The 15576-nt window shown below is 36.2% G+C and overlaps 1 protein-coding gene across 1 annotated transcript in view; it reads right to left on the bottom strand.

The window, feature by feature from the left end:
* Positions 1–1226: 1226 nt before the first annotated feature.
* Positions 1227–15576, bottom strand: part of rasa2 (RAS p21 protein activator 2) — a 57758-nt gene continuing 43408 nt past the window's right edge. Inside the window, exons 17-24 of the mRNA XM_062068260.1 lie at positions 15029–15106; positions 14872–14945; positions 14395–14501; positions 13941–14023; positions 11177–11385; positions 10960–11063; positions 6562–6742; positions 1227–4477 (exon numbers count right to left, since the gene is read on the bottom strand). Coding sequence (XP_061924244.1) covers positions 4447–4477; positions 6562–6742; positions 10960–11063; positions 11177–11385; positions 13941–14023; positions 14395–14501; positions 14872–14945; positions 15029–15106 — 867 coding nt within the window. The 3' untranslated portion in view covers positions 1227–4446. The remainder of the gene's footprint in view (positions 4478–6561; positions 6743–10959; positions 11064–11176; positions 11386–13940; positions 14024–14394; positions 14502–14871; positions 14946–15028; positions 15107–15576) is intronic.

Here is a 15576-nt window from a genome sequence, read left to right on the forward strand (position 1 = left end):
AATTTTTTTTTTTTTATTAATTAAAAAAAAAAATCTGTCCTTTCTAATCCATTTTCTACTGCTTGTTACTCTCGGTGTCAGGCAAATCATATAGTCTAAAAATGCATTTTCAAATTGATAACGTGACACATCTGTACATATATACACACACACACACATATATATATATATATATATATATATATATATATATATATATATATATATATATATATATATATATATATATATATATATATATATACATATATATACATACATACATACATACATACATATATATATATATACATATATACACATACATATATAAATATATATAACCATACATATACAAATACATATAAAAACATAAATATATACCTACATACACACACACATACAGTACATACATACATACACACACACACACACACACACACACACATACATACATACATATATATATATATACACACACATATATGCACACACACTTAGATATGGCCCCCAAGTCGAAAAGTTTGGGGACCCCTGATCTATGTAATAATACTATACACAACCGATGGTAATATTTTAATGCGGCAGATTGTCCTGAGCGACGTAAAATTTAAGATGTATGATACATTTCCTCAAAATATGACAATTTTACGCTTCTGGTACGTATGTATGATACGTACGGACGTATGATAAATGTCCTCAAAATATGACAATTTTACGCTTCTGGTACGTACGTACTTTCCAATCTGGAAACCCTGAAAATCAGGTGCAGTGCAGGATGGATCCTGTTTGTGTTTGCTCACAGCCACGTATTGAAGGGCTGAAATTATCATAAATGATCCAACTTTGGGAATTATCGATCCTACTATCGTACGTCTGGGAACACTGTCAGAAAACCTCAATAGACTTTTTGAAGCACCAACATGCGTCTTCTCGCTCCAATCCCGCATGCAAACGTTACTGCTCCCTGCAGCCCATGCCCTGAATCACAGCCGATGTTGCCAGATGGGAAATTGTCCCAGAAGATTCAAATTGAGCCGCAGTGCAAGATGTAACCTGTTTTGTTTTTGCTAACAATATCGTATGGAGCAGGGGTGTCAAACAAATTTTCATTGTGTATATATATATATATATATATATATATATATATATATATATATATATATATATATATATATATATATATATTTTTATTTTTTTTAGTTATTTTAATTTTTTACGTACACTGTAAAAGTACATTTGTAGATTTTGTTGGCAGCTCAGTCGCTGGAATTTTTACATAAAATGTTTGGTGGTTTTTACAGCATTTACTGTAAAAAAAATAAAAAAAACGTACCACAGTTTTAAAGTAAAATTTTGGCGACTGAGTTGACAGATTTTTTTGCCATAACACCTATTGTCATTTTACAGTGTACAATTTGGGGGATAACTTGCTTTAAAATCAGAATGCAAGCAAATATTTGAGTACTTACTTTTATTCTAACAAACAAAACGTTTGGAATGTATGTTGATACATTTACATTATTGTATAGTATTAAAGTAAAAAAAATTTGCAATTGTATGCAGTACATGCAATTTTTATGTCAAGTACTTTATTGACGCATATCATTTCCAGGCTTTAGTGGGCCACATAATATAATGTGGTGAGCCAGATCTGGCCCCCGGGGTCGTATAGAGGGTGAAATTATTGTACAAATACAATAATTATCCTACGCCTGGCAACACTGCTGACATAGTGCATTGTCTAAAGTGCTTCTTAACTGCCAGGTGGGTGGGTGGGGGCACTGTTTGTTTATTCAAAAGGTAAAAGTGCAATTTGTGGAGGCAGGCAAAATATCGATATTGCAATATATTGCGACACTTTTTCTAACGATATAACGATTTTTAATGTCTTAATATACATTTTTATTATGATTTTTAAATGCATACATTTTTTATTTACATATTTAACCTTAATATGTTTATATTAAGTCATCTTGTAGGTCGATTGTAACTCAAGGACGACTTGCGCACCCCCATTCCCCCATTCCGTTGCTGTTGCTACCCCGCTGTGCAGGCTTAGTGGTGAGCAAGGCAGTACAAGAAGTCATATCTGCGGTCCTCTCCAAGGTTTCTCATTGTCATTCTCATTGACATCCCACTGGGTTGAGTTTTTCCTTGCCCTTATGTAGGATCTGAACCGAGGATGCCGTTGTGGCTTGTGCAGCCCTTTGAGACACTTGTGATTTAGGGCTATATAAATAAACATTGATTGATTGATTGATTGATATCTGTACAATTGCAATAAATGTGAATGGATCATTTAAATTACTATGTTTTCGGACTCAGTTTGTTAAATGAATAATTACTGTCAACTGGTATACAAACTGTATTTTAAGCAGTACTTTAAATTTATCACAGAACTATGTAAAATAGAATATATCGCAATACAATATGATGCAGAGGTACGCAAGTCATCCTTGAGTTACAATCGCCCCAAAACTTGACTTAAAGAAAAAAATAATTTAAAAAAACATCTAAAATTATCTATCGTTAGAAAAAGTAGCGCAATATATTGCTATATTGATATTTTTCCCCGCCTCTACATATTCCACCTTTTAATCACAAAACTGTTATCCTATCGTGATACATATCGTATTGTGATACATATCGTGATGTCCTTGCCAATACCCTAATTTTAACATTTGTAAGTTTTACAATATAACTAAAACAATTCTTACTAAACAGTCCCATGTTTGATGTCTGTAGGAGTGTTTTCATGCATATTTGTATTTGTTTTTTTGATTTTAGTATTATTAACTTAAAAAGGCATTATTTGTGTATTGCTTTAGTTTCACAAATCCCTCACTAAATTTACTATAACGTCACCGTGGAGTTATTGAGTCTGTTTAGCTGATTAGAGAGCTAGCTTGCACAGCTAGTGGGTCCATGATGATGATTTCTGTTTCGTTTTATCAGCCCTGTGACAAGCACCATTTGGAAAAAATTAAGATATGTAAATTCATATTTACAAAATCTTTTGTACCTGTATATATCTGCGGCTTATAGTTTGGTGCGGCCAATATATGTAAACATATTTATTTCTTCTAAAATTTGGTAGGTGCGGCTTAAATATTGGTGCGCTCTATAGTCCGGGAAATATGGTACACTGTCTGTGGTAATGTTTTTAATACTTTACTGTAACAGATGGTGCTGAGCAATGTAAATTTGGGTACGTACGACAATCTTCCTCAAGATACGATCCTTTTACGCTTCTAGTATGACAATTTGTCGTTTCCCATCTGGCAACACTGAGCGCTGTTCCGCGGGTGCTAATAAAAGGCTGACTTGTTCAAAGCTGAAAACATACAAAAACGAATACACAAGAAGTGTGTTACAAATATGCATGGAACAACAACAATAACAAAAGAAAAGGTTCAAGTTTCAACACAGGTTGATTAAAAGCAGTGAGAGAACAAAAAAGACATGTATCAACACGTGGAATGGTGGAAGGCTGGTGCTTTTACCAACTGTCCGTTTGGAAATGGCGTATAAATAGAACTATAACCACAAGTTGGCCTTAATTTACTGGCAAAGAAAGTGTGCTTTTTAAACATATTAGGATTTGCTTCCCTTTAAAGACGTTTGTCTGTTCTGTTCTTGTCTTTACTGGCATGCGTTCATTCCTGGGATTGTCTGCATTTCCTTTATCAAGAGTTTGGATTTCCTTCATAAAGCTTTGCCAAATAACGGGTTTTGAACTCGCATCCACGCTGTCTGCCCGCCTCAAGTCATGAAAAAAGATATGTTAGAAATAACATATGCGTTCAACAAATATATAGATTTGTTTTCACTTTTAAAATAGTCGTATTCAAAATACATTAGTTTGCTTTTCAAGTCAAAAGCTATGAAATTGTCTTTGGTCAGGAAAATATCTTCAAAACAACAAATGTACAGGGGGGGACAAGACAAAACCAGGATCATGTAACTGATCGAAATGGGGAAAGCGGATACCAAGTATCTAGTAATCACTTTCTCATTTAGAGAAATATTAAAGTGCTTCTGCATGATTTATTCCCTCAGCGTTTTCATGTGAAAGAAGATCCAAAAAAGGCAGATTGGCTTCTTAAATAGAAACGTGTGTTCAAGGGGGCGGGGGGGAGATGCAAAAACATCAATAGTGTTCAGGGCGGCCCCACTTCAAGATCCTCCATAAACCTAAAAACAGGGTGAATAAAATAAAAAAAATAGCAGCCTACTCACACATATGTGGACATGAACGACGAGGAGGGAGGCTCGTTATAAAAGGATCGACGGGACTCGGGTGTGTGACGATGTCGCTCCTTGTTAGGTTCTCAAAACTTCCAGGCTGACTGAGAGTTAGCGTCTTCTCCTTGGGGTGGGGGGGGGGGAAACATGGCGGGCTTCATCTCGGACTCATCCACCTGTGTCTCTGGTGTCTTCTCTCACCAACTGGCCTGGGCCCGGTTAGGAGGTTTTTCCCACTATTGGGTTGTCTCTGAAGACAAAAGAGAATAACTTCAATACATTTGTTGACTATAAAGGAGCACAGCGTACTTTTTAGCTCAGTTTTTTCACCAAGTGCGATCTCAGAAAAAACTTGGCTTTCCAAGTACCACCATAATGACCAACATTAAAATGCAGTAGCGTAGTAGGCCTAAGTATTTATTAAAAACAAGGCAGACGTTTTAATTAACAATTAACAACAATATTAAATATTTTTGGCAACTGTAACATTGCACTCAGTTTGAACAGTAACACTGTGTTTGAATATTTATTTAAGTAATTATTTATCATACATAGAGCTTGCGTACCACAGTTTGAGAATCATTGTTTTAGTTGATTAAGTCTGCAACCATTGATCAATTCAACAGATTAGGAAATAAGCTTTAATTTGTGTTTTGTTGCTTTGATGATTTATTTAATTCATAAAAATTTATAAAATCCATTGTTTCCACAAGATTGCTCCAAGAGGGCACACATGCGGGCGGTGCGCCTACAGCTATGTAGATCGCACTGCGGGTGATGGGGCCTCTTTGTGTGTGTGTGTGTGTGTGTGTGTGTGTGTGTGTGTGTGTGTGTGTGTGTGTGTGTGTGTGTATGCGTGTGTGTGTGTGTGTGTGTGTGTGTGGTGGAAACAGCGCGATGCTGAGAGAGTCGGTTCAAAAAAGATGGGGGAAAGAGAGCAAAGGGCCCAGAGAAGATGAGAGAATGTGTCAATGGTTTTGCGATCATTTAAAACTGACGTTCCACAATAGCACTACATCGATGATGCAGCACATTACCAGAAAGCATTCTGCATTTTTTAGTATGTGTATTACCAGCGCAGAAAAAGAGCAGAAACAAGGTAAAAGTATATTTGTGTAACTAATGCCATTTTATATGTTTGACTTGCATAACTATGTTTTATTCCAACACATGTGAGGACATGTTAGCATTTACAGTTTGTACAGTATGCTAATGCTAACTAATTGTATGTAAAAAAAAAATAAAAATCAAACATCACTTCTCCAATTAAACCCTTTTTAATTGTGTACGTGTTGAATTGTTAAATACAGTGTCACTAAATTTATCTTACTTTATCAGAAAGTCTTTTGGTTTAGTTTGGTTCTTTATTTGTCATCTATTACCTGGTTTTAGGTTACCAAGGTTTTTTTGTGTAACTTTAAAAAAAAAAAAACACTAATAAATAGTGACGCACCCATTGTAAAAGTGCAATTTCAATGTTATGTGGAATTATAATAAGAAAGGATAGAAGTCATCAGAAAAATCTTTGTTTATTTCAACTATTTCCGCTAAAATATGCATTGCAGCTATAGTGTTTTATTCGATTGTTCAATTACTTAAAATAATTAATAGCTCCATGCTAAAGTATATAGCTAGCTTGTTTCTGAACGATTAGCCTCAAAATGTTATGCGAATCAGTCATCAGTGATTTTATTTGTGTGTAGCTTTGCAACATGGGAGCAAGGCTTCTTTACTGCTACGGGTCATTTGTGGAGATTAAACCGACTCAGTAGGTGTCTACATTGTACAAAACTTGTGAATTTGGACTCATTTTATTAATGACAAAGTTAGGAGGGGATACATAATATTTCAGCATATTTATGTGCTGCCATAAAATGTGATTTTAAATCTATTTTCCTCAATTGATGTCCTAACATGATGTGTTTTATTCTGTAGATACTTAGCATCATCTACAACAAAACTTGTCAATTTGGACTCATGTTATTAATCACAAAAAAATGTAGTAGGGGATACATCATACTTATAATTATTGACATCGCTAATTACACCAAAGTGCTGCCCCAGTCTGAACAAGGCACAAAGCTCCGCCCCAATGCGCGCTACCGCGGTAGGAGATACACAATTTTTCAGGGATACAGAATTTCGCATGACACCGGAATTCGCATGCATGTTGCGCAGCCATTTTATCTTTTTTTTTAAATTATTATATTTTCATAATCGTGAGGAGCCATAATAAAAATCTCAATTAAAATTAGATTAATTGTCTAGCCCTAGGGCTGACAGAGCTGTGTAGACGCGAGGTCTGTGTGATGGAGTTCAATGGTGAGGACTTACAGGCTGCCGTACTGCGCCGTGATGTCGCCTCTGACCTCGTGCTGCCGCTGAAGTTCCACCATGATGTTTCGGAGCTGTTTGAGCGTCTGAAAGGTCTCTTTGGGTTCCTGGATAACGAACTTGGAGTATTCCTCCTGCTCCCGCTGGGGGCCTTGGTACACTGCCATGCTGGCACACGCGTCTAAGTACAGTGAAGAAGAATTACACTTCATGTCTACTTTATGGTATTGTATTATGCTGTCTTCAAACAGTCAGGCTGCACAGATTTAGAGTCGAAACTTTGTCCACTCAGGGTTGCATGAAGAAAAATATGAAGGAGGCAGGAGGATACTTTCAAATATTTAGCGCATTAAAGATTCTAAAACCTATCAAATGTTGTTCAATATATGCTGAGCTATGTGAACAAAACACATTTGCTTAGTGTTGTAGAGGAATGCTTCGCAAACTGCTCAGAATACACTTGGCTCTCCAAGTACCACCATAACAATGACCAACATTAAAATACAGTAGCGCAGTAGGCCTGAGTATTCATTAAAAACATGTGTCAGGTGATAAAAATGACGGAGTAAGATGGTTCTGTTTGGGTCTTATTTGTTTATTTTGACGTCGTCTACGGCCTACAGTAGCCAGATTGTAACGACTTCCATTAAAGGCTGATAAACCTTTAATCACGGCTCGAGTCACAACATTGCAATATCCAATTAATTGATTCTTTGGTGTACCACTAGATGGAGCCTGTGTACCGCAGTTTGAGAATCACTGTTGTAGAGGACAAAGCAAAATCACTTTGGAATAATATTATGTTTTTTTTTTTTTTTTTACAAAATGCTAAGGGCCAATAAAAAACAAGGTGCAGTATTAAAAAACAAGGTGCACATTTATTAACTTTAATGCTCGGATTTTGTTGTGTTGTTTTATTTACTATTGGCATTTAATACCTTGCCCAAGAACTAAAGTTGGGAATGTTCTTTTTTTTTTTTTAAGCCAACACTTTTTACAGAAATAGTTATCAATGTGCGCTGTCACTGTTTTAAATAAATACACTTGAAAAATAAACTACCGTAGCTTGACGGCCAGGCTAAAGGCTAGACCGTGACTTCAATTCCATCTGTTTTATCAATCATCTTTCAGTATAATACCGGAGTGGTGAGTATCTTAACATGTTATCATTTAGAATATGTTTAATAGGTGTATTAGGTATACTATAGATATTAGACCTGGATTGTGCTTCTATACATTTAGCTGGTTAGCTTCCTTTATTCCTTCATTGGTGGCAACTAAAGAGAGACAAGGAAGATTCCGCGGCTGAATCCAATCCAGCAATTCCAATAGCCACTTTTATTGCAAATTTTGATCAATAAAATTTGAGAACACCAGCATCAGGCTAGAATTGTTGGCCGCCAAAAAATATCTGTTTCTCAGCTGTGGTCTGTTTGGGACGCAGGTGTACTCAGTTGCACCACTTGTGGCAGTAATGACAACCTGAAACAAACAGAAGAAGTCCAGAGCCAAAGTAATAGAGAAGTTTCTTAATTCTAAAGGCTTAGTGGCCACATGTGTGGACAGCACCTTTTAGCTTTTATTTCCAAAATTGTGTACACTACTGAATTGGGGTCTTATGGCCGCTTATGTAGACACTTATACTGCCATCTGGAGGTGTCAGAAGAGTATAACATACAATGGTATTTGGGAAAAAAAAGTGTAAAAATAAGAATTAGCATGTCACTAAACATGAAGTACACATTTGTGTTCTTATGGACTAAGTACATTATATCAAAAGATGATTCTTAGTTTTTATTCTAATTAGGGACCAATAAGCCCAAATAGCAAAGAGAAATAAAAAAAAAGCATGTAAACAAACAGCTTGGGCCTTAAGAGGTTAAGTGCAAAAATTATGACTTAAGTGGTGAAGCTCTATTTTCATTTGCACTTCAATTTTATTGACAGTTAAGGTAAGAAACAAAAACAATTACTAATTTAGTTTTTTTGTTTTAGCTCAACATAATTATATGTAGATGTATTTGTTTTTAGTTATTTATGAGTCCATTCTTATGCGTGGTTAGTACCTATTTTTCTAATCAGCCTGACTTAAGCCTAGTGTTTGTATGTTAAATAAATAATAATCATTGTAATTAACACATTTAAGTAGGTTAGATATAATTAGTAAATACAATTTAAATCAAGAGTAAGATTACTAATTCAGTGTTAGTATCTGAGTGGGCCCCCGGGCCCCTTTGTAGTGGAAACAGAAGAAGCTCTGCAAGGTTTCCCCTTAATGTAACTGAATGTAGCGCATTGCCGCCACACCTTGAAAATAAGGTTTCGTTTTTTATGTGACAACTAATTAAAGTAATATATTATATTGTATCCCCCAGTAGAAGTCACAATCTTATACTAACAAAAGGCACAATTTGAACAGGTTTTACATCCCGTGCAAACACTTCTGTCTCCTTGCTTCCCCGACCACACAACAACACTTTCTCATTCTCCGCCAATCCGCTCTTAAGCACGGACGATGTGTTTGTGATCGTGGGAATAACTAAAATCAAATCAAAACCACACTGACATAAAACATTACCACTAGCAGGTTGTTACAGTATGAATGGATATATATTGCTTATTAATTGCGCACTATTTACATGACTTTGATCACCAAAAACAGTGCTGCCGAGGCCCCATGTAAACAAGACGCACACCATTGTCTGGAGCGTAGTCAGCATGTCTGCAATGTGGACGTACCTTTATTACATCCATGGACAACGATCTACAAAATGTGCAAACATTAAGAGGACAGTGACTGCTTTTAAGGAGAGAAAGTTCAACTGGAGAAGCGCATAGCAAGTGTGACGTCAGGGACGTCGAGGGACAGAAATAGAGTCTCTAAACACGAGTACATTTTATAATAACACCAGAAAAAGATGCTGGATTTGTTGCTGGTCGTTATTATTAAAAAAGTCATTAAAAGTTTCGAGACACTTGAAAAATTCTCAAAGTACATTGTACAATAGGCAGCAACAATCTAAAAAATATGGTAAAACAATGTAAAAATGTATGTTAATACTAATTAATAGCAACAGATTTGTTTTTAAATGTATGTATAATTTTTTTGAGCCATTAAAAAAAAAAATCATATCATTATAGTAGTTTATGCAAATTATGCGATGGCGTAACCACACCCATAGTAACACGCCTTACCCCCACCGCCCCCATCTTGGCAATCTATGGGAAACTCTGTCCTGTGTTAAAGTGTATTTTTTTTCTTTCAATTAATTGCTTTTACTTACTATTTGCAGGTGGTCTCTGAAAGTAACCCTCTGGTATAACAGGGATCTACTGTATTCATTAGGAGATTAAAATTTGAACACAAACTTTGGAGTTTAATAAGTAGCTCCTACACTTACTGGTAAAAGTACTTGTGAGTTGTATAACCTAATTTTTCAAAATTGTAATGGCCGCTTGTTGATGAGGTGATGTTATTATTCACTAGGGCTGTGAATCTTTGGGCACCACACGATTTGATTCGATTCGATTCTTGGGGGTAACGATTCGATTCAAAACGATTATCAATTCAAAATCAATACGCTTTTAATAACATTGGGTGCCAGTTCTATGATGAACTACATTCCTCCATAAAATAGATAAACAGCTCTAATACATTTCCATATTACCTAAAAGAAAATTGGTTTTGTTTAGAACAAATTCTACCCAAACATTTAATAAAGTCAAATACAAATAGAGCAACAAGAGAAGTATCCAACACTTCTCTATTCTAAAGTAAATGTGTAGAGCAGATATGATCATCTACATCAACAAAATGATTTGCCTGAGTAGCTGGACAGGACAAATTAAAAAAATCTAAAATTAATATTTTAAATTATTTTGAAATCGTTACAAAAAAGAATCGCGCTAATTCGAAAATCCTTTTTTTTTTTTTTTAGACAACCCTAATATTATTATTCACCAGTCAAAAAATGTGAAGATCTAAATTTGAAAATATTTCTTATCCACATAATAACCAATAATAGGGCCTGCATGAACAGGACAATAGCGTATGACGAACATCCATCCATCCATTTTTCTACTGCTTGTCCTTTTCGGGGGTGCTGGAGCCTATCTCAGCTGCATTCGGGTGGAAGGCGGGGTACACCCTGGACAAGTCGCCACCTCATCGCAGGGGTATGACGAACATGTATAACATAAAGTTGTATTTACTGTCTTTACAGAAACACACACTCACACACACGCACGCACGCAGGAGCTCACTCCAATGGACAAAAATTTACTGTACAGTAAATCAAGATGGTATGATGAAATAGTCAAATTCTCCAAATTATAAGGATCCACTGTACAAACAAAGGGCTCTGAAAGGCTAAACATTGAAGTGACAAAAACACTGACCTTCCATGTTCTGAAGCTTGGTATCGTTTGCAGAAAGGAGGGAGAAAATCCTCTCCGTTTCCCGGTCGCAGTCGATGTCCAGTTGCAGGTTGGCCTGCATGGTGCTGAAACGGGAGCGCAAAGCTCAGTGAAGATGTGTTAGCAGAATGAGGTTGGAGTAAAATGTTTTACATCATAAAGCAGAGCAGCGTACTGAATAACAGTACAACACACTTACATGGTGCAGGGTTTACAACCAGGCACACTGCTCGTTTGGCTATTGCAGCATTGCCAGGATCCAGCACTGTAGTTGGATGGATGAAAAGTGGCCAGGCGACACTCATTACAGCGACTCACTTGGCCCAGGACATCCAGCCACTCACAGGCTTCCACACAGTTTCCTGCCTGCACATACAGCTGCTTCTCATTGTGGACCACCTGGAACATCTGACACACCACAAACAGTCTGGTAGGTCAAACCTGTACATACATTACATACACATCTCTATTCAAAGTTTTCATGCATGAAACATGTTAGCTTACTTCAGAAATGTAAATGTTTTTAAAACTTTCGAGGCATAGAAAAAAAACAACTTCATTTTTTAAAACCGTACTGTAAAATATGTTTTTAATTATCTTTAACATGTTATCTTATTTTACCAACCTGTATTTTAAAACAGTTAAATCTATTGCAAAAATATGAATCGTCCTGACTTCAAAAATAAATAAAGTCGTCCCTTGCCACATTTCAAAGATTGCAGCTCAATCGCAGATTTTATTAAGCATATTACAGCGGAATCTCCATTGGGTTTTAGATTGCGGCAAATACGCCTCTGTGTGCGAACCATGTGTGTGTGTACCAACGCATCACTCAGTCATTTTGTATTCTGCTGGCCCATTTTGTGCCATTTTATATACATATATACATATACATACATATACTGTATATACATATACATACATACATACGTACATATCAGTGGCGTGCCGTCACTAGAGGCAGGGGAGGCACGGCCTCACCTGCCATCATGGAAAGAAAAAAAAAAGGAAAAAGAAAAAAAATGTATTAAATTGTTATATGTATCCAGTGATTATACTAAAGTTATTTTCCATTTAACTTCACCAGTTTTAGATTATTTTTATTTTTATTTTCACATTTGCCGTTCAAATACTGAGAAGAGACGGTGCGGTGATCAGCAGCCAGTTGAGGCACGTCACTGATTTGTGCCTCAACATGGATTGTGCACAATGACTCGGCTAACTGCTGAGCTGCTGTGCAGTGAGACTGTATTGCTATATGAATTATATTATACATTTCCATAGTTTAGTTAGCTGAGGTATATAATGTACAGTGTATTTTGTCAACATCTGTATGTGTGTAACGTATTTCTTGTGCTGAGCGATCATAAAACTGGAGGCTCGTCTCATAACCCTGCCTCCTGGTGCCAAGCATCTCCGCCGCAGAATACACCCCCGACGGGAGCGCCGCGGCCACACCAACCAAAGCCCACACCCAAACCCTCCACGTGCAAGACCGAATCCACCCAAAAAAAGTCACTTAACAAGAAGCCAAAAAGCTCAAAAACAACAATGCTCGCGTGGCGCGCCGGAGGAGCCATGAACAGGGACACAACATTAGGTACACCTGCAGACGGCAGCGCGGATTTCATATTTCATTCATTCACAACTCTTCCAACATGAACAGCACTGCTCCCGCACTTATAAGTAAAGGTAAGACCATAATAACGTTTTTTTTTAATTAAATGTGCTTTTTTGTGTGCATGCTACAGTTTGTAAGTGTAAAGTTAAAGTAAAGTACCAATGATTGTCACACACACACTAGGTGTGGTGAAATGTGTCCTCTGCATTTGACCCATCCCCTTGTTCACCCCCTGGGAGGTGAGGGGAGCAGTGGGCAGCAGCGGCGCCGTGCCTGGGAATAATTTTTGGTGATTTAACCCCCAATTCCAACCCTTGATGCTGAGTGCCAAGCAGGGAAGAATGCTGGTATGAGCTTTTAAACACAACCCGTTAACTGCTGCCAATCACATGGTGAATAAGATACTCTTTAGGGTTCATATGTTTTGTAAATCTGACTGTGATGAAGTCTGTGCCTCACCAGACATGAACCTCACCGCACGCCACTGGTACATATATATACATATATATTAGGGGTGTGGGAAAAAATCGATTCGAATTCGAATCGCGATTCTCACGTTGTGCGATTCAGAATCAATTCTCTTTTTTTTTTTAAATCGATTTTTTATTTATTTATTTATTTATTTTTTAAAATTGTATTTTTGTTTTTTTAATTATTCAATCCAACAAAACAATACACAGCAATACCATAATAATGCAATCCAATTCCAAAACCAAACTCGACCCAGCAACACTCAGAACTGCAATAAACAGAGCAATTGAGAGGAGACACAAACACGACACAGAACAAACCAAAAGTAGTGAAACAAAAATGAATATTATCAACAACAGTATCAATATTAGTTACAATTTCAACATAGCAGTGATTAAAAATCCCTCATTGACATTATCATTAGACATTTATAAAAAATAAAAAAAAAAGAACAATAGTGTCACAGTGGCTTACAGTTGCATCGCATCTCATAAGCTTGACAACACACTGTGTCCAATATTTCATTAATAATTATTCGCTTATCACATCAATATAATAAGAATATCGCGAATACTTTGTTAATATTTAGGTCACGACATGTAAATAGAGTATTGTTGGTAGTTTTTGGATGTTTTTTAAAGAGCTTTATGGGCACAATAGACCCAATGACACAAATACTCCCCTTAGCTTAATGGTTAGCCAGTGCACCTCGTAATTGCATACATGACAAATTAGAATGCATAAAAAAAGAAAGACATATGTATTCTTGTCTTACATAAGGAGTGTGAATGTTAAAGTGCAGTTCCCTTTTAAGCAACCGTCACAAAGTTTTCTATTAATGGTGGTCTTATTAATGGCAAAATTGACTTACATTTTTACGGTTAAAGGCACTTTCATCCAGTTTCTCCACTGCCTGGATGTTTTTCACATTAATGATACAGAGGGGCTCTTTTCCTGAAATGAAAAAGTCATTGTCAGGTCAAAATACTTGACAGCACTTTAAAATCAAGAAGTTTTAAGAATAATTTTAAAAACATAATAGTTAAAAATATATTTTTCTCGTATACAATTGTATTTAATTTACCAAAATGTTATTTTTACAGTTAACTAAAATTATACTATTCCTCTTTTGATTAAAATATAAAGATGCACATATGTAAGTGTGTGCAACATGTAAACAAAACAAATAAAAGCAACAACTTACATAAAAACAGATCAAGAATTTTATTTAGAGATTTGATGCAATCTTTAGTGCAATCTGCTGGTCATATTAAGAATTACCAATGAGAATTGGCTTTTGATGATCCAAATAAATAATTTCTAACCTTTATGTTTGTGATAGGAGAGTTCTCTGTTGGTCACTCGAAGCCATCGCTTTTTAAAGTTTTTCTTGCCAAGCCGTTTTCTCCCCTGAGCCCGTTTCTGTACTTCCCTAAAGAGTACAGACTTATTGTAAGCATGACCTTCAAATTTCAGTCCACCATCATTTTAGTTTAAATGAAATGAAAAATGAAAGTGTAAATGTAAAAATGTGTCTGCAAGTAGGGATGAATTTCACGTGCATGCAATTATATTGATAATCTCATCAAGTGAATATAATCATCTTATATAACTCATGCTAAAAATGCTTGTTCTTGAGATGAATAACATTAAGGCAGAATGTGAAATTACACATTAATTTCCTTCTTATCTAAGGTGTCAAATTACGTGTGGATAGGACTGGCTGTAAGAAGAGAAAAATGAAGACGTAAACACGAATGGTCTCCTGTACCTCTGTCAGAGTTTAACGATAGAATACTCACCCTTCTTTCAGAACCACTGCGTCCTCCAGTGCCCTCGACTCTTTAGAGATGTTTGAAGATATTTCATCTAGAAACTAGAGCCAACAGCGGAAGAAACTGTAGCTGTTAAATTATAGCAACGACACAATAACAAAATATTGTATACAAAAAAAAATACCTTTTTAACCTTTTCAATGCACTTATCTTCTTGGAATGATTTGAAGAAGTCATACATGTATGATTCTTTAAAACTAGACTGAGGAGGAGAAACAAAGAGTGGCAATAAAAAAACGATAACATGCCAATTCCCATGTGTACTTGTTTCAATGCAACATTATTTAAGGTTCCAAATGTATATGTTGTATTTTGTTCAGGCAAGTAAACATGGAGTTTTCGTCAGAGCCCCTTTAAAGTATCTTTGCTAGGGGTGTCCCTAGCATTTCCGATACGGTGCTTGAGCATTGTAGCGATAGCAATATTTATCCAATACGATATCAGCGCAAATCATAATATAAGCCGCTACCTTTCCCTACACTTTGAACCCTGCGGCTTATAAGACGGTGTGGCTAATTATGGATTTTTCTTTGCTGACGGCCATAATAAAATAGTAAAAAAAAAAAAAAAAAAAGCAAACACACTGAGGTGTTTTTTGTTGTGCTATGGCGCCGTCTTTTGGATGAGTTTGCTCACTGCAGGCGCTGCACTATCCTTCCATTTAGTTATTTC

The sequence above is a fragment of the Entelurus aequoreus genome, linkage group LG13 (assembly GCF_033978785.1).
Source record: "Entelurus aequoreus isolate RoL-2023_Sb linkage group LG13, RoL_Eaeq_v1.1, whole genome shotgun sequence".
NCBI classification, from domain to species: Eukaryota; Metazoa; Chordata; class Actinopteri; order Syngnathiformes; family Syngnathidae; genus Entelurus; species Entelurus aequoreus.